Source organism: Dermatophagoides farinae, chromosome 4, assembly GCF_024713945.1.
Source record: "Dermatophagoides farinae isolate YC_2012a chromosome 4, ASM2471394v1, whole genome shotgun sequence".
In the NCBI taxonomy this organism is placed as follows: domain Eukaryota; kingdom Metazoa; phylum Arthropoda; class Arachnida; order Sarcoptiformes; family Pyroglyphidae; genus Dermatophagoides; species Dermatophagoides farinae.
In genome coordinates, this window is record NC_134680.1 from 2,973,837 (window position 1) to 2,991,929 (window position 18,093).

Sequence of the window (18,093 nt, forward strand, 5' to 3'; positions counted from 1 at the left end):
TTATCATTATATAAAAAACAATTTATTATACTGATCATTTATGTGAATACAAAATGATTTTCATTTACAACAATGAATTAATTGTACGATTTTCTGCTACATTGAACAATCGACCTGATATGACAGCAGAAAGAATAGATGCTGAATGTTGATTTGAGCCAATTGCTAGGTATAGATCATGATTGAACCAATAATGATTGATGCTGATAATTTTCCATGGTATATGAAATTTTTTTTCTCGAAATTTATTTTTGTTTCCATCTAATCGATACATTTGTACATCTGAAGATGATGATATCATCAAATAAGTAATGGTTGGACCCGTTTGTACAACACGAATATCAATGATTGCTTTAATCGTAGATAATTGCTGGTAGCTATCCATCATTAGTTTTCCATTGTTCGATCGAATCAATTGAAATAGATCGATGTTAAATACATTGGTACCAAATGTTTGATAATGACAATCGCTTGATTTGGAATATAGAACCAATAATCGTTCTTGTAAAGGTATGATTCGTGTAAGATAATAAGTATCTGGTGCTCTAATTGGCTGAGAAATGTAAGGATCAAAACGTTCTTCATGATGGTTCCAATGATGTATGGCCATTGTATGATTGGTACCAACACCAACAATGATCGACAATAAAATAGCATCGGAAAATTCATACAAATCATAATCCCAAACCATTGCAAGGGGATTGTTCATTTCTTCAAAATAACTGCCACTGTGTTTGAACAGGACGATTTCACCGTGTTGTGATTGCAGCCAAGTTTTCATACGATAATGGATCAACAGGTATTCAATGGGGCCAATGGTGAATGAACGAGCCGAATGGATTTTGTGACCGTTTTTAATGGGTAATCGATATAAAGTTTGTCTCAGCAGGTTGTCATCCAATTGATCAGTAGACATGGAAGATAGAAATTCGAAAGTATTCCAAAATTGCACATGATACGATGATTCGACAATTTCAGTTGGCTTTGACCCATCATTTCGATGTATACATTGTGTCGGTTTGGAAATAATCAATGCCAATGATTGAGGTGATAATGGTGATTGAATAGCTATGATCGAAGTATTGAGCCAAAATCGATTACTATCATGCAATAGACCTGATTGCCTGTCCAGATGATAATAACCGGATCGATGAGACTGACATTTAGTCATGGATTGAGTATCGCCAACATGACCATTGGTAATCATTGCAACAATATTACGACCATCCATTGTGATTGGATAGAAATTGCGAATAGCAATCGGCAATGTTTGATGTAATCGGAAATATCGAACATCTAGAATAAAAAAAAATTTAATTTATTAAACAGGTTAAATATCGATCCAAAAAAAAATTTACCGCTAACAAAATATGAAGTAAAATTGTGGGTAATTATTTGTTCATCACGTTTTGTTTCCCGCAATTGTCGTTCAACTTGATGCCGATAATGACCAATATCATGCTCCATTTGGAGCAAATGTTGGTGAAAACTTGAAACTGGTATTCCATTCAATGTTTTATTGATACGTATCGTTCCAACATGAATCGGTTGTTCGAATATTAATTTACCATTGATCATAGATTGATTGTTTAAGATCCGGCGATCAATCCATTGATCACGAATGTCACGAAATAGATCAACATTGTTGATCAAGTTGGTGCGAACATTCAAACGACCTTGGATAATTAAAGGGTCTTTAAAGAATTTTTTACCAGATATTTGTATTGGATCAGAGCGATTCGATAAAATAGATTTGAAGATCAGATCATTGACTGGGATGTCGTTAATCCGGTGATGAACAGCCAGATTACGTATTCGAATGGGATGTTTAAATCGAACGGTAGCCAACACTCGACGAGGATTGGTATCATTAATCATTATTCCATTATGAACGAATCTTGTTACATTGATATGATTGATCAATTGAGCATTCAAATTTCTATGAATGTGAACTTTACGTCGAAAGTTTGTCTGACCGGTAATCGTTTCATTTGTGTAGGTAAGAATAAAATCCGATGGAAATCGTATTCCATTCAAAGTTTGGCCCAACCGAATCGATCGGCCAAATGTGATGTTACCGGTAAAGATTTTGTTTCCATGAATAGGTCCACTGTTATTGACACGGACGACATTGGTGAACATATCAGTCAGATTATAACGATTAAAACGACCACTAGTTGTCATTAATCTACGGCCTTTAGCTTGATCAATATTGCCTTGAATCTTCAATGGTTTTAGAAATGTTTTCATACCAGTTATCTCTTGTGGTCGATCGGTAACGACAGCATCAGTAAGCAAGAGAGACAGATTACGTCGATTTATAAGATTGTTGATGTAGATACGACCTACTGTTACATCTTCGACAAAATACAAACCATTCTGAATGTGCCGTTCACCATTAATCAAATTTGGCAGAAAATTATCTTGACCATTGATATTGGATAAGAACCTGACATTGCCGCGAATAATCAGTTTTGGTACATGATATTTGCCGGTCAGATTGAATATCGCACCATGATGAACAGATTCTCGTTTGATCGACGTTTCAACCAGATGATCAAAATAGCATCGATTGATCAAGCCAGTGACATGAAGATTTTGGATTTGTTGAAGATTTTCAAATATGATATCAGTGTTGAACCTATTTACAAGACAAGGAAAAATCAAATCAGAGGTATAAGAATTCAATGTTACTTACACCAATGTCGGTGAATTGAGCCAAACATAATTTCGTATTGGAATCTGATTGATTTTAACCGTATCAATTGGGAGTCTTAAATTCATGACGGATAATGGTTTAAGAAAAACATGACGAGCAGTAATGTTTTGAGAACCATGAATTGAGAGTTTCTTCAATGTTCGACGATTAATATCGATTATATCGTAGCCATTGAGTGTTCCACCATTTGACAAAGTCAGATAAGTAACATTCCAATTACCAAGTATGAATTCAAGGCTACCAGATTGACTTGGATAAATGTCTATAACATCTGAATCTTTACGTAAAACCTGTTCGAAATATGTTCGATCCAAATGGTTGATCGTCTTGAATTTTTCAATGTGATCAAACGTCGCATTCATAAAATATAAGATCGATCCAATCGTTTGACTAGAATTCAAAGGTATGGCCCAATGCATTGCTTGATCAATGTGGACACCATCAATGGTCCCGTTGATCATTTGTATCGATTCAACATGGAGACCATCTGGAAAATGTTTATTATATAGTTGAATTATAGGATATCCTTGACCGGTTGGTTTTTGAACTGAATCGGTCCAGAATCGTTCATAGTTGACGCCATTGACAGTTCGATTGATTATCAAAGCTTGAAAAAACAGTCATTTATTCGACAAATAATGAAATTTGCATGAATGGAAACTAACCTTTAACGCGTAAATCTTGTAGAATGATTATATTGGTGAGCCACAATGGCTTTTTGATTGTTTGCATTGGCGCATCACTGCTCACATCGATAGTGTCATTCAAATTATGGCCACTGATTTTTTGATCGCCTATGTACAGATTACCTGTAATCACCAAATCGGTGAATGTTTTATGACCAGCGATCATTTCATCGCCATTTAAATGGACTATGGATTCAAAGTGTTGACCAATACGAACACCATTTACCGTACCGTTTGGTCCAAGATGGATATTCTTAACTGTTATAGGCTGTTGAAAATATTTAGTACCTGAAATGACAATATCATCACTTGTTTCATCATTTCTGCTGATAAAATCTTCAGGGAATCGAAGATTATTACTGCCATAATAGTTAAAAGTTAGATTCGAAACACTCATAGGGCCAGTGTATGTCAATGGAATGGCAAATATTTGCGGTTTGTTTCGTAGAAGAACATTAGACAACTTTTGTCGTACATAAAGCCAATCGAATTGATTGAAATAATTAGTGTACACGGCCTGATCAACAATTATATGTTTGGCTACGACAGGCGTACTCATCGAAACCATAGTATCCAGTTTGTAATATATATCAGATAAGTCTACATTGTTCGTCAGGGAATCTGGTCGCATGTTAACATGACCTTGAACCAAAAGATCATTGTTGAAATATTTTCTTCGTAAATAAACTTTGTGGGCAGTTGATTTTCGACGCAAAAGAAAATTTTCTGGTCGAAAGCGATTGTTCAGGAATTCGATAGTCAAATTATGAAATTTGGTTGAAAATGTTTGAAACATTAAAGGCTTTGTATACAGAGGTTTTCGAGTAAAATCTTGATCGCCTTTGGTGAGCAATACATCGTCATTGAGATTCAATCCATTTATTGTACCAATAACGGTTAAATTGCCATTGACTTGGACAGGGTTTTGAAAATGTAACGGACTTTCGATTATGATCATCCCTGTAATATCCATACGAGCGGTATTGTTGATGAAATGATGGAAATCGATCCGTTCGTTGATTCGATTCAACAACGATAAATTCTGTATCCACAATTGTTGGCCACCAAAACTCCAGCCATCACCTTGCAATTGTTGTATGGTTATATTAGGATGATCTAACCATACAATTTTCGATAAAAAATCGTGGAAATTTAAATCATTCACATTGGTATCGATAACCACCTGTTCGACCGTTAAGTTTGCAAAGGTTTTCCAACCACGCAACAACTGTATTGCATAAGGCCGATCTTGATACAAATCAACCAGACGAACATCGTTAATTTGAGTAGCCGTAGTTCCGTTGAACAATTCTAACCGTTGATAATAGTGTCTAACATTTGCGGCTACAAATTGTGTTGGTGCTGTCACAGTCGTTAACATGGCTGATTTCATAGGAATTCCATTTATTTGATAAGCATTAAGTTGATTAATTTGCATACCATTCATGAATCTAAGTGGCACTTCAACTGTTTGATCACCATTGAGGGATAGTGAGCCATTGGCATAGATATCAAAATTGATGTCATTTAAATAAAAATGTGATTCCATCGATGACACCATCAATGATTCGGTTCGAATCGGATGATGAAATTCAATGGGTGACGATATTGTCTGATTTGTCGATTTCAACATGACTGTTTGATTAATGCGGTTTTCCAGATGATCAAGACGACCATTTACGCTATCCAAGAAAACGACCACACGATCACCTTTTGTTACTTTGCCTGAATGTCGTTCCACAAATTAATTGAATGGATTTTTCATTGTACTGAGCATGGACTAACCTGGTATTTTAAGTGAAACTTGTTCAGGTATCACTCGGCTTGTTTGTAATGTATCGACTTCAATATCGACATCGATATACGGTTGTTCTGATGATATGACCAACAAATTCTCTGATTTTCGTTTCAACGTCCTTACAGTTTGTAAGCCTCGGTCGATTCGTTCTCGAAGATCCATCAGGCATGTGTCCAGATTATGTATCTGTTCATTTGATTCAGGCTGATGAGATTGTACGCGAGCGAATTGGCAATGATAACCTGGCTGACCTTCGTCGTTTATATTATCAGTGACAAATTTAAGCCATACAAAATATTGACGATTCGAAGTAAATATTTCCACCTGATCCAAACGATTTTGATTCCAATCGATCATTAAATCTAGCTGATGATGAATGAATTTAGAATACACTTTATAATATAGATTTAATGATTTTCCATCAGTAGACATGATTAATGGAGGTTGATCTAACAATTTAGCCAAAGCAAATGATCGTATCCAAGTGTTATGACCAAACAGATTATCCTGGTCATCGATAATCGTATCATAGTAAAGAAGGGAATGGCCATCCCACCAATAAACATCAATATCATTGAGTTTGACGAGGAAAATGAAATCATTGTTACCAGATAGATGATGAATGGCTTGTGGTTCATTATCTAATCTGGTTAAATTATTTACCGATGATACAAAAAGTAAACGATGAGCTCCATAATGGCCATGATCATTACTATAATCAACATGTTCGGTCAATTTGAATACGTTGAGAAAATTGTCATGATGCCCAATGTCATCATCATGGATATAGATCGATGTCGATACTTGATGATCATACGAACAAATCAGATAGACCGAATTATCCATTGTTACCAATTTCACATGAATAGCGTTCAGAATGTAATCAGATATTTGCCAGGCAATTTTATCAAAGATTTTATCATTAATCAATTGATAAACGCTTAGTTCATATTTATAGTTAGAATCTTCGGAATTTTGTATCAAACTTAGATAGATTTGTGATCGTGAATGGTATAGGATATCGAAATCGGGAATTCGTTCGAATTTGATCACTTGTTCCTCGATGAAATTTGTCTGTAGGATAATATTGTTCACCCAGGACGGTGAAGAACCTTGTTGAACTAAAAAATTCAACGAAAGAACCAATATAAAATCGCCAATGCCCACTGAAAATGGTTGTTTTTTATGCTGAAATAATGCGATTATTTTGAGACGATATTTCTGTCGGCCAGTACGAATGACAAATGATTTTAATTTCGCACATTGATGATAAGCCGGATCACCACCCACAACCATTGTCGTTTGACCAATACGGTATTTATCAATGAATATGACCATTGAATCGGAAACGAATTGCCATAAATTCAATTGCTGTGTACGATGATCGACCGATATCAATAATTGGCTATTATTAACTGGTAGATTAGGTTCTGGTACGGCAATCAAACGTTGATTATCCATCAATTCCAGTTGATAATCTGCACCGGGGAGAAGTATATCGAATTTGACATCTGAAATTGAATTCATGAAAAGTATTATCAATTAAATAAAATAGACATTGAAAGTCAACGAAGAATCAATGTTACATTCATAATCACCGACAGCTGGTCTTTTCTGCTGTATCAATTCGAAATATTGATTTTGAGCTTCAATCAATTTGAACACTTTTGTCTTGAATAATTGTATATTCTCCAATGAACTTTGCATGAATGGACTGATCAAATCATTAGTATTACTATCGACCGATCCATAGTATTCGTACGGAGCCTGACCATTGATCGAATTCCATGATAACAAAATTAAAAGACAAAAAAGCAGATAACTAAACATTGAATTAGACAAAATATAAAAATGATGATGATGGTCCATTGTGCTTCGACCATTCGAAATTAAAAAAAAACAACAAAATATGCGGATAATTTTTTGCATTTCAATTTATAACCTCTTCAATTGTGACAATTAATTAGAGAAGGGTGGATTTACAATATTTGGACATTACAAATCCACCCACATTTATTATCGCCATCTATCTATTTTAATTGGTTTTTTCCGATAGAAAAATTACAATTTGCACGCATGCATGCAAGCATGCACTGATCTAAAACCCGCCAAAAATTGTCCGAGCAAAAAGCTTTAAAAAAATCGGAAAAATCTCGCATGCAACATTATCACCAGAATTAGTAGCGGCATTGCCAATTTTTTTTGCATGTGCCTCTCCTTCGTAAAAAAGCTGGCAGTACCGTGGTCGATTTGAAGCTTTTTGCTCGGACAATTTTTGGCGGGTTTTAGCACAGTGTGCATAATGTGTTGATGGTTTATCATACAGCTGTGTAAGCCCTGTACATTTCGTTGTTTGTATTTTTCCACTGTTTTGTGTATTTAACTCAAATAATAACCTGTCCTTTGACCTGAAGACGGCCGACATTTAAATCATCAGAATCATTTGCCTTTACGATGAATAGAATTTGTTTCTGAAACATTAAATAAAATTATTATTCTTTTTTTTCGACGGATTATTAACACACCATATTAATTTAAACTTTTGATTTGATCGACGGGAATATCTCTATTATTATCGTGTAACATTTTTTTTTTTTTTTTGGAATTCTAATCATGGAACCTAATCAACAAACAATTGACACTGATGAATATTCAAACGATTCAGCTAGTGAAACAATCAATAATCTTTTATCTAATCGTATTTGTAAGTGATATTTTTTTGATTACAATTAATTCATTAGATTTATAAAAATGTTACTTTCTATTCAAGTACGAACAAGAAATCTCGAAACAAGTAAACAACCACCAAATGTTGAGGAACAAATTATTCGTAAACGTGGCCGTCGTCAATGGGAAAAATTAACACCAAAAACACCACCAAAACGTGCTGTAAAACGTACATTAGGCGATGATGATAATTCATCGGCAACGACAACATCAAGTCCTGGACCAAAACCAAAAGAATCACCATTTACGAAATGTTTACGTGGATTAATGAGTCCAACTCCGAAGGTAAGAAGTGAAGGATCATCATCAAGATCATCAGTAATCATAAATCGAGTATTGAGGTCGACCGAATCACATAAATCATACTATTATTCACCACATCAACCTTATAATCTACGTTCAAGAGATGTAAATTTCCGGAATTCAAGTAGAACCAGTATCACCAACGAAACAGATGATAGTGGCATTGGATTAACACCAGATATTGGCAGTAAAGATACTCCATCATCTACAATTATCAGATCAAATTCTTTGCCAAATTCATCATCCAATATTAAACGAATCAATCGTATACGACGAAGATTTGATTTTAATTAACGACAATTCCATTTGATTTTCTTGCAACATTGAACACTTTTTGATATTGAATTCAATTAACGAAACATTATTATTAGTCAAATTTATAATTAATTCTGATTATTGGTTATGACAAAAAACTAATGGCTAATTAAATTAAAATAATGTAATTTCAATTTAAGCCTTTCTATAATCAAATGATAATCGTGATCGATTCCATTGTGATGCTTGAATGAATGTTGTTCGCATGTCATGACTATGTTGACTTGTTTCAATTCTTGGTTGTTGTTGTTGAGATTTCTGTTGATCTCTTCGTATGGGATAGGCTAAACCTATTGTTGAACTTTTATCAGAACCTCGACTTCGAATACTTGGACTGTTGTACATGTGCAAACCAGCTGATGATAGCGGTGGTGCAGGTAGATTCGATTGTTGTTGGTTAGAGTTAAATTCCATAGTTCGACGTCGAAAAGCAGAGTCAACGGCATCAACATTGAAATCTAATTCCTGATGATTGAGAAAGTGATGATCCATGTTGCTTGCTGGTTGATGATTGCTCAATTGTTTATCAACATGATGCATAAATGTGGCCATGAATGAATCATTCGGTGCTTCCGATAGGTTTACCAATCGATGTGTTTGTTGTTGTTGAAAATCTCGTTGTTCTCGTTCCAATTCACTTAGTTGACGTTCCAGTTGTTCGATTTCTCGATCTTTTTCATCAATTCTTAACTGAATCGCAGTTCTTTCGGCCAATGATTTCTTCACTTTGTAATTTGCTTTCAGCAAATATTGTATACTTTGTCGATATCGTTTCATCTGAAATAGATACACTGAATTCAAACTTTTGCTTAGATGTGTGTAATCGCGAAAATAAATTCCCATTTCCAAGTTCAAATGTTTATCGATCAATTTACTGGCACAGTTTGGACCACAATTACTGCATTCTGTTCGCAATGATATACATGTTTTGCAGAATATTTTACCACATTTGGTAAAATAATAATCACCATTCAATGATGGAGTGTTTCTATTCACCAAAGCTGATGGATGGCAACGATCACAATAGATGATGCTGGATTCTACATTCATATTCACAAGCGAACATTGAACATCAAATGAACTTTTACATTTGACGACTAACACAAAGACCAACATTCAGAAAGATTCGATTCGAATCATTCGAAATGAGATATCCATAGATAATGTATAATCAACATCAACAACAACAAAAAACAAACAAAAAGATTGAATTTTAAAATGTTTTTTTAATTAAAAATTTTATATCCATTTCAAAATACAAAGTCCAGTTATTTTTAATTCTTTTGTACCGAATTTAAAATTGATAATGATTGATGATGATTGGTGTGGTTGTTTATCTATTTATTTGATGTGTGAGTGAGAAGGAAAGACAAATGTGTTAAAGACAGATGGATTGATTACGAATGTCCATTTTGTGTTTGTATATCGGTATATGGATAGGGGTTAGTGGATGAAATATATTCAATAAATGAATAAATGTTACACCGGGTGTGTGTAGATAAAATGAATTAATATGGAAAAAAAACTAAATATTTGTACATCGTTGTTGTTGTTGTCAAACATCAAAAATTCTTGTTTTGTCCGATACAATTCACAATTTCATAATTTGTTGTACATTGAAATTCATCAAATACATCATTTTTTGAACTTTAAAAAATGTAGAGATTCGATTTCGTTAGAAAACAATGATAATCAAGAAAAAAAAACAAACGAAATACAGAAACCAACAAAAGAAGTAAGTAATAAAACAATTCATACAAGACTTTATTCCCGATTTTTCTTTGTAGAAATCTGAGTTTCATCATCATCATCATCATCATCATCGAAATTATTATTATAAATCAAATGTAATTTCCTGTTCACACACAGATAATAAATAAATCCATCAAATATGGGTGTGTTCGTGTGTGTGTGTGTGTGTGTATGTAAAAAATGTGTATAAATGAGATGAATGAATTTAAAAAAAAATGAGACGTGGTTTTTTATTATTTTGATGTTCTGTGCATTTTTTATAACCATATATATGATATATGATAATAATGATGATGATTTGAATATATATCGGGTATTGACAATTGTATCGAAAGTAAGAATATTTATATAATAATAATGGATAAAAATCAATTCAAATGAATAATGAATAATAATTTGTTGAGATCAATTAATCGGATAAGCTTTCATTGAAGTTGGAGAGTTGAACTTGAACACGAATAATAATCATCATTCTAGTAGTAGTTCTGGCCCCCACCCTTCCATAATTACTTATCACCTACAATGTATAATGTAAATTAGCCATGAAATAAGGTCATCATTTGAAAAAAAAGATTCTAAGTTGGGAGGAAAAGAATGGGACAAAGTTTAATTCGAGACTAAACAGTGTGTGTGTGTATGATGGTGTTTTAATAGAAAAATAAGGTCAAACAATACTAGGTTGGCATTTTGATTTTTTTTCTCGTTGCATCATGTTAGGAAAGAGGGTTGTTGTTGTTTGGCTTATGCTCTAATCTGTGAACCAGCACAAGGTGTTTTCATAAAGAAAAAAAAGTGTGGAAAAGATATTGCACTGAATTTAGGGGCGAATATGAATCGTAATATTATTATTATTATTATTATAATTGTCTGTGTTTGGTGTTTGTGTGTGTCATACAGCATCCGAATCGCATTATAGTGAAAAATGGATCGGATGACCAATCATCATAAGATTTGAAACATTTGTTCACTAGGTGGTTGTGGTTGTGAAGTTGATGTAGAAATTATCGATTGATCACCTGTAAGACAGGCAATCAAATCGGTTGTAACAGGTCCGGCACCAGATGAACCATCCGATGATGATTCAGATGATGTATGATGATGTAATAAGTGATGGGATGATGAATGTGGATTTAGGACAATAAATGAAGTGGCCGTAGTTGAAGATGTACTCGAAGGATCTGTTGGTGTTGTGGTCATCATCATGAATGGTGTCTGTTGTTGTGATTGTTGAAAAATTAGATGTTTGTTTGCCTGTTGTTGAAGAAATGTTGAAGATGATGGTGATAGTGGAAATGTTGATGAACTTGCAGTTGAAGAATTAGTCGCCGTAACCAGCATCGGCATGAAATCTGTATTGGTCGTTGAATTATGATTCGTATTATTCGTAATATCCATTTTGAATAGAGTACCACCAGTCGTAGAATTTGTACATGGAACAATCATTGATGATGAATGTTGTGGCAGTGTTTTTGAATGTTCCAGAATAATATTCGGATCATGATTTGTCTTATCAGTGACATTGGTGGGTAATGTTGATGTTGTATTCGTATTTGTAGCAGATGATAATGAGTATGGATGATCAACATGATGATGGCGACGATTATGATGATGCTGACTCAGTACTAATAAAATAATAAATCAATTACATTGAAATCTTTTATTTGTCAATGATATGTACGTACAATCTATTTGTTGTTGAATTAGTTGATGCCTTTGAAACGACATGGACGATGATGATGAGCCAGATGTATCCAACATAGGTGGTGGTTGCGTGGATGAATCCATCAGACCAATAATAGTACTAGTTCCAAATGTCGATGTCAAATGAAGTGAATTCGAATCATTCGATATGGATGTAGATCGTGTAGCTGATGATGGTATCGATGCAGTCATATCGTTACTTGTCGTATTAGTACTACCATCGGTTGTACGACGAAAAAATGAATGTTGTAATGCTTGCCGTGGCGTAATTCGTGTTTTAGGGTCATAATCTAACATTCGCATGATTAGATCTTTGAATTTAAGATAATCGGCCATTGAATGACCAGGTTCACCAAGCCGACGACCACCAGGACCACCTGTTTCAACTCCCAAAATGTCGGATAATTTACGGCTACCAGGTAGTTTGTACTGTTTATAATGAAAAACCAAACACAAATTAGATTTAGATTTTGATAACATCAAAAAAAAGAATCAATCGATCACAAACCTTCATTCCATCAACAGGTTTCAAAACAGTTGAACCATCAGGTAATCGATCAAAGTATTTGAATGTACGATTTCCTTGCATAAGCATGTGTTTAGGTGGTAAGCCTAACACTTCAACGATCTTGTTCATCTGATCGGTTTCATTCGAACCTGGAAACAATGGTTCACCAGTATGCATTTCGACCAATATACAACTCAATGACCACATATCAATGGCCATATCATATGGTATTCCAAGTAATACTTCGGGCGATCGATAAAAACGGCTTTGAATGTATTGATATAACTTTGAGGGAAGAAAATTTAATTATTTATTTATTTATTAAGTTGACAAGAAAAATGAAAAGAGAAAAACAATGAAATTACACTTACTCGTCTACCGAGCTGACAAGAACTGCCGAAATCAATAATCTTGATGGCACTTCTTTTCGGGCTGCATAGCAATATGTTTTCCGGTTTAAGGTCACAATGTATGATGGACATATGTTGATCTGATAAAAACATTAATGCCGTACACATTTGATGGGCAAATTTCCTCGTTAGATTCAATGAAACGCCACGAAAATTTGTATTCCGTAAAAGATCATAAAGGTTATATGATAGTAATTCAAAGACTAGACATAGGTGATTACGCCACATAAAATAATCCTTTAGTTTTACTATTTTGGCATTAGAATAAACCGAATGATAATTAAGACAACATCAAGGATAAATTTCTTATTTCTTACCGATTTTTTCCTTTCCCAATTGTAATGATGTTCCATTACATTCATAATTGTTCATTAATTTTAAAAGCTTAATTTCTGTTGCAGCTTGATTCAGGAATGGCTTTCGATTTTTAATGATTTTAATGCCTACATGACATTGTGATGAATGATCATAAGCTTTGACCACCTGACCAAATGATCCTTTCCCAATCAATGATTCGATTTCATATCGATCAACAAATTTCTCTCCCGGTCGAATAATGTAATCATTAAATTCATCATCATAGCCATCATTGTACAATCTTCGTTCTTTTTTATTAAGTTGTTGTTGCTGATGATGGCTACCATGATGATGATGATGGTGACCACCAGTATTCGTAGTCGTTTGATTATTACCGCCAACACCAGTTCCATTATTACCATTCGATGACCAATCACTACCACTATGACCTTCTGTTTGAGCTTGTTGAGCTCGACGTTTCTTTTTTGCATAATATACCTATCGTCATAAAATAATATAATTTAAAAAAAATGTATTAATAAAATAAAAAAAATTAAAATTCATACACTAGCTGTATAATTCATCGTCAAATTAATATAACAATATATAGCAATTAGAATTTAAAAATTCAAAATTTTCAACAAATCAAATTCAACAAAAATTCAATATCACAAGTTTGAAAACTATTCATATATGACATAGCAAGGATTATCGAACGAATTAATCGTGATTTGAAAATGAAGATTTTAAAAGTTAAATTTCTAAAAAAATTCAGAACAAAAAATCAATTTCGCAAAATCTAGATGGCGTTCGTCTGCCATATAGATTTGAGCAATTCAATTTAATATATAATATCAAAATTCCTTAATATTTCACATTTTTTTCCGTTTTTATTTTTTTTTTTTTTATATTATTCGAAAAAAATCAGGTTTTTACACGGGAGAGAAATAGAAAAAAAATTCCATCATTGCTCGATATTTGAAAATTTATCATATGAAATTATTGATTATTTATACATACATACACACGTAGAGTGAAAGAGATGCATATCTTAAAGAGAGCCGAAAAATGTTAATTAATATAACCAAACGAAACATCATTTAGATTATACCCTTCCTTCTCTTTCATCAATGAGAATTCTTAGAATTTCGCAACGATGTACTTTCATTTAACACATTTATACAAAGAGTATAACATTGAAAATACCATCATCCTGATTATCATCATCATGACCTAAGCATAAATTTTTACCCACCACATACATCAATGAATTACATAACCCCACATACGCAGCAACCAGCTAACTAAAATGGATTGACATTGACATTGCCAGAATGGTGGAGAATCTGCCATATAATTGATTAGGCTTGAAACAGACAACACAAGTGAGTAAAGAGATAGCGAGAGAAGAAAATAAAAAATGAAATAATCATTCAATGTCTATAACGAAATGAATAAAAAAGCCGCATATATACACAAAAATATTAAAAGCGGGTCATTCATTCATTGGTTGGTTAGTTACATTGAAATCAATTTTGAAATCAAAGTTTTAACAGAAAAAAAATGATGAAGAAAAAAATTAATGTGAAAACACTGCAAAAAAAAATCTAGTCAAATGTGGCTGAATAATAACATATCATTCTTCTTTTCATTCTTTTATTTTTGCACAATTTTTCAAATTGTCCTTTTTGATTCATTGATTCATTCATCATCATCATCATCATCATCATCATCTTCTTCTTCATAATCATTCAAAGGATGTGGTTGACCTACCTGTCGACTAGACCACCGACGAATTAATTATAAAAACAACAGCAACAAACCACACACACTCGCACACAATTGTTCATTCAATTTGCCTCACAATCACTTATTCATACTAAATTCAAAATTTGATTAAATTAATTTAAAATCGATCATAGCTTTTGCTATTTCCCCAACAACAACAGCAACAATCTACCAGGCTTTAGGCTATATAAAAATGTTGGGATTTTTTGACCATACATTTGATCGTGTTTTGGATCAAAAATAATAATAATTTGAACCGAAAAAAACCAAGAAAAATATGGATCAAAATCAAAGTAAAGAAAAAATCGTCATTAATAATTTGATTGATAATCTTAATATATTAGTCAATAAATGTGAACAGAAAAACATCACTACTACTACTACTACAAATACGACTACTACAGGTGATAATGATAATCATCAGAAGAAGAATGAAAAAAGTTCAACAACAATAAAATTGATAAAATCTGATTCAATGTCCAAATTATTAATTAAATCAAAATCAAAATCAAAATTATCATCACCATCATCATTATCATGTTTGACAACAATGAAATCGGTTATAATCGAATCGAATATAAGTGATCAACAGCAGCAACATCAACAACAACAACAATCAATAATAAAGAATATTCAAAGTATTTCCAGTATTAGCCGCAGTGGTAGTGTTAGCGTTAATGGTAAATCATCTTCATTGATAACATTGAAAACATCATCATCATCGGAAACTATTGTCGAAACATATCTACGTCGTAAACATTTGGAACCATTAGAAATTATTGGTGAAGGTGGATTTTCAACGTAAGTAGAAAAAAGCAGTGGCAGTAATTCATTTAAATTAAAAAATTTTTGTGCTCCCTCCAACAACAACAACAGCGTTTATAAAGTTCGTCACTTGAAGAATAATAAAATGAATGATGATAATGATAGCAATCATATATATGCGGCAAAAGTAATACGTTTGAATGAATCAAATCGACTTTGGGTGACAAAATGTTTAAAACATGAAATGTACATATCGAAATCATTACATCATACAAATATTGTTCGAACACATGATTATTTCAAGACAAACACATATGCCGTAATTTTAATGGAATACTATACAAATGGTAATATACGACAGGAAATAGATAAACAAAACCATCCATATAATATAACAGAAGCGGTAAGATTATTCAATGGTCTTATTGCTGGATTACAATATATGCATGGAAAAAATATTGCACATCGTGATCTTAAATTGGATAATTTTTTTCTCGATAATGATCGTCAACCATTGATTGGTGATTTTGGTTTTGCTACAATCGGTACAAGACAAGGTCGAATGATAATCGAACATTTAATTCGACAAACTAGATGTGGTTCAGAAGGTTATATGGCACCTGAAGTGGCTAGAATTACCGGTAATAAAAATAATAACAATAACGATGATAATAATAATGAACCGCAACAATATAATGCTAAAAAAGCGGATGTGTATTCAATGGGCGTATGTCTTTATGAAATGCTACATCAAACATTGCCCAATATCGATACAGCAACAACAACGACAACAGGAAGCCCATCAACGCCATTATCATCATTGTCATTTGCACATAATATCAATCAAAGATGGCAGAATCTAATCAAATCAATGTTAAATATTGAACCAAATGAAAGGCCATCCGTTGAAGATATATTTTATCAGATATCATCACCATTATTTTCATTTATATTTATGGGTCAAAGATCATCATCGAAGACAGGAAAATCAAATGAACAACAACAAAATGAAGAAAAACAAAAAGAAGAACAACAACCACAAAAACAACAACGAAAACATTCGATGAGTAAAAAAAGAATCAATTGATGAGAATGACACACTCAATCGAATAAAATGAATAGAAGAAAAAAAAGAAACAATCAATTTAAGATAGAAAATTGGAATTGAAAATTAAAAATCAAAAAACAGCAGCAGCAAAAAAAAGAATAAGGATTTAACCCTTTAGTTGCCCGTTGCCGTCGATTGCTTTCAATCATGATTAATTGTATTTGTCTCTGTCTGTGCGTCTGTCTGGAATATAATACGGGCCAACGGGCCATTCTCTCTCTCTTTCTTCCCCATCATACACACACACACACAAAACATTCTTTCTATGGTTGAGTGGTGGTGGTGGTGTTTGTTAGCTGGTCTTACACATCACACGCCATCAATCATGATATCGAAAAAGAATTGCTGCTGTTGCTGTAACTCGAACTCTATGATGATGATCCATTGAAATGAATGATGCTCAGTCGTAGCCGCGTAGTATTAATGTGTAGTTGGTGATGTATATAATAGAGACGAATGACGAATATTTTATAAACTCGATTTGCTCAACAACAACAGAAAAAAATAAAAATTTTGAATACGAATAATGTGTGTGTGTGTGTGTGTATGTATACTACTGGGGTTGAAATGAGATCCATTCTATTTCCACACACACACACACACCCAGTCATGAATTCTCTCTATCACTATGTGTGCGCTTATAATGTATTTGCATCTCATCAATCAATATATGATTTTTATATGATGATATTAATATTAATATAATTTTCTACTTTAAGAATGAATATTATATGATGATGATGAATATAACAAGCTTTAGTATTCTTATGTGAAATTCTTATTTTAGTGGGAGTTGGTATGGGGGAAAATAAATAATCAAAGTGTTTATAATGATGAACCGTTGTTGCTGTCGACCAACGAAGAAATTCATCTTTCTTTCTCTCCCTCAAGATTTAAATAAGTAAAAGTGTTAACGGTGGTGGCGACGGTAGCCAAATTCTATTCCCTTCTTATCCTGCACAAGAATCTTTATCATCATTGAAATTTTTGCCGTACCGGAATCGAACATTTTTTTTTTTTTTTTGCTTTGGGATTTTTGCCATTCCAAATTATATTTTTGGAACAAATAATGTTCAATTCAAGATTCAAGATTCTTCCATTTGGTAATTATCTGGAATGATATCGAAAACATTCACTATTAACACAACACACCACAATGAGCAGAATAAAAGCCGAATACAATAAAATAATCGAAAAGAAAAAAAACATGGGCTAT

At 33.1% G+C, this 18,093-nt stretch overlaps 5 protein-coding genes across 6 annotated transcripts in view; 2 read left to right on the forward strand and 3 right to left on the reverse strand.

Moving 5' to 3' along the window:
* Positions 1–4: 4 nt before the first annotated feature.
* On the reverse strand, positions 5–7,108 carry LOC124490149 (uncharacterized). Its single transcript, XM_047052608.2, has 6 exons — positions 6,790–7,108; positions 5,191–6,714; positions 3,385–5,130; positions 2,699–3,326; positions 1,359–2,641; positions 5–1,296 (listed from the first exon to the last, which is right to left on the reverse strand). Exons 1-6 carry the CDS (start codon positions 7,070–7,072, stop codon positions 65–67), a joined length of 6,696 nt encoding a protein of 2,231 aa, XP_046908564.1. The 5' UTR covers positions 7,073–7,108; the 3' UTR covers positions 5–64.
* Positions 7,109–7,528: 420 nt separating this feature from the next.
* Positions 7,529–8,680, forward strand: LOC124500415 (uncharacterized). Its single transcript, XM_047064487.2, has 2 exons — positions 7,529–7,907; positions 7,974–8,680. Exons 1-2 carry the CDS (start codon positions 7,817–7,819, stop codon positions 8,525–8,527), a joined length of 645 nt encoding a protein of 214 aa, XP_046920443.1. The 5' UTR covers positions 7,529–7,816; the 3' UTR covers positions 8,528–8,680.
* On the reverse strand, positions 8,544–9,675 carry LOC124500414 (uncharacterized). Its single transcript, XM_047064486.2, has one exon. It carries the CDS (start codon positions 9,662–9,664, stop codon positions 8,684–8,686), a length of 981 nt encoding a protein of 326 aa, XP_046920442.2. The 5' UTR covers positions 9,665–9,675; the 3' UTR covers positions 8,544–8,683.
* Positions 9,676–9,754: 79 nt separating this feature from the next.
* The window catches only part of mnb (minibrain), a 44,343-nt gene continuing 36,004 nt past the window's right edge, over positions 9,755–18,093 (reverse strand). For both annotated transcript variants that reach the window (XM_047064529.2, XM_075729949.1), the window contains exons 4-8: positions 13,237–13,714; positions 12,881–13,167; positions 12,510–12,794; positions 11,983–12,430; positions 9,755–11,922 (exon numbers count right to left, since the gene is read on the reverse strand). In XM_047064529.2, coding sequence (XP_046920485.2) covers positions 11,243–11,922; positions 11,983–12,430; positions 12,510–12,794; positions 12,881–13,167; positions 13,237–13,714 — 2,178 coding nt within the window. In that variant the 3' untranslated portion in view covers positions 9,755–11,242. The remainder of the gene's footprint in view (positions 11,923–11,982; positions 12,431–12,509; positions 12,795–12,880; positions 13,168–13,236; positions 13,715–18,093) is intronic.
* Positions 15,225–17,341, forward strand: LOC142597438 (serine/threonine-protein kinase PLK1-like). The gene is made up of 2 exons (XM_075729950.1): positions 15,225–15,805; positions 15,881–17,341. Exons 1-2 carry the CDS (start codon positions 15,282–15,284, stop codon positions 16,854–16,856), a joined length of 1,500 nt encoding a protein of 499 aa, XP_075586065.1. The 5' UTR covers positions 15,225–15,281; the 3' UTR covers positions 16,857–17,341.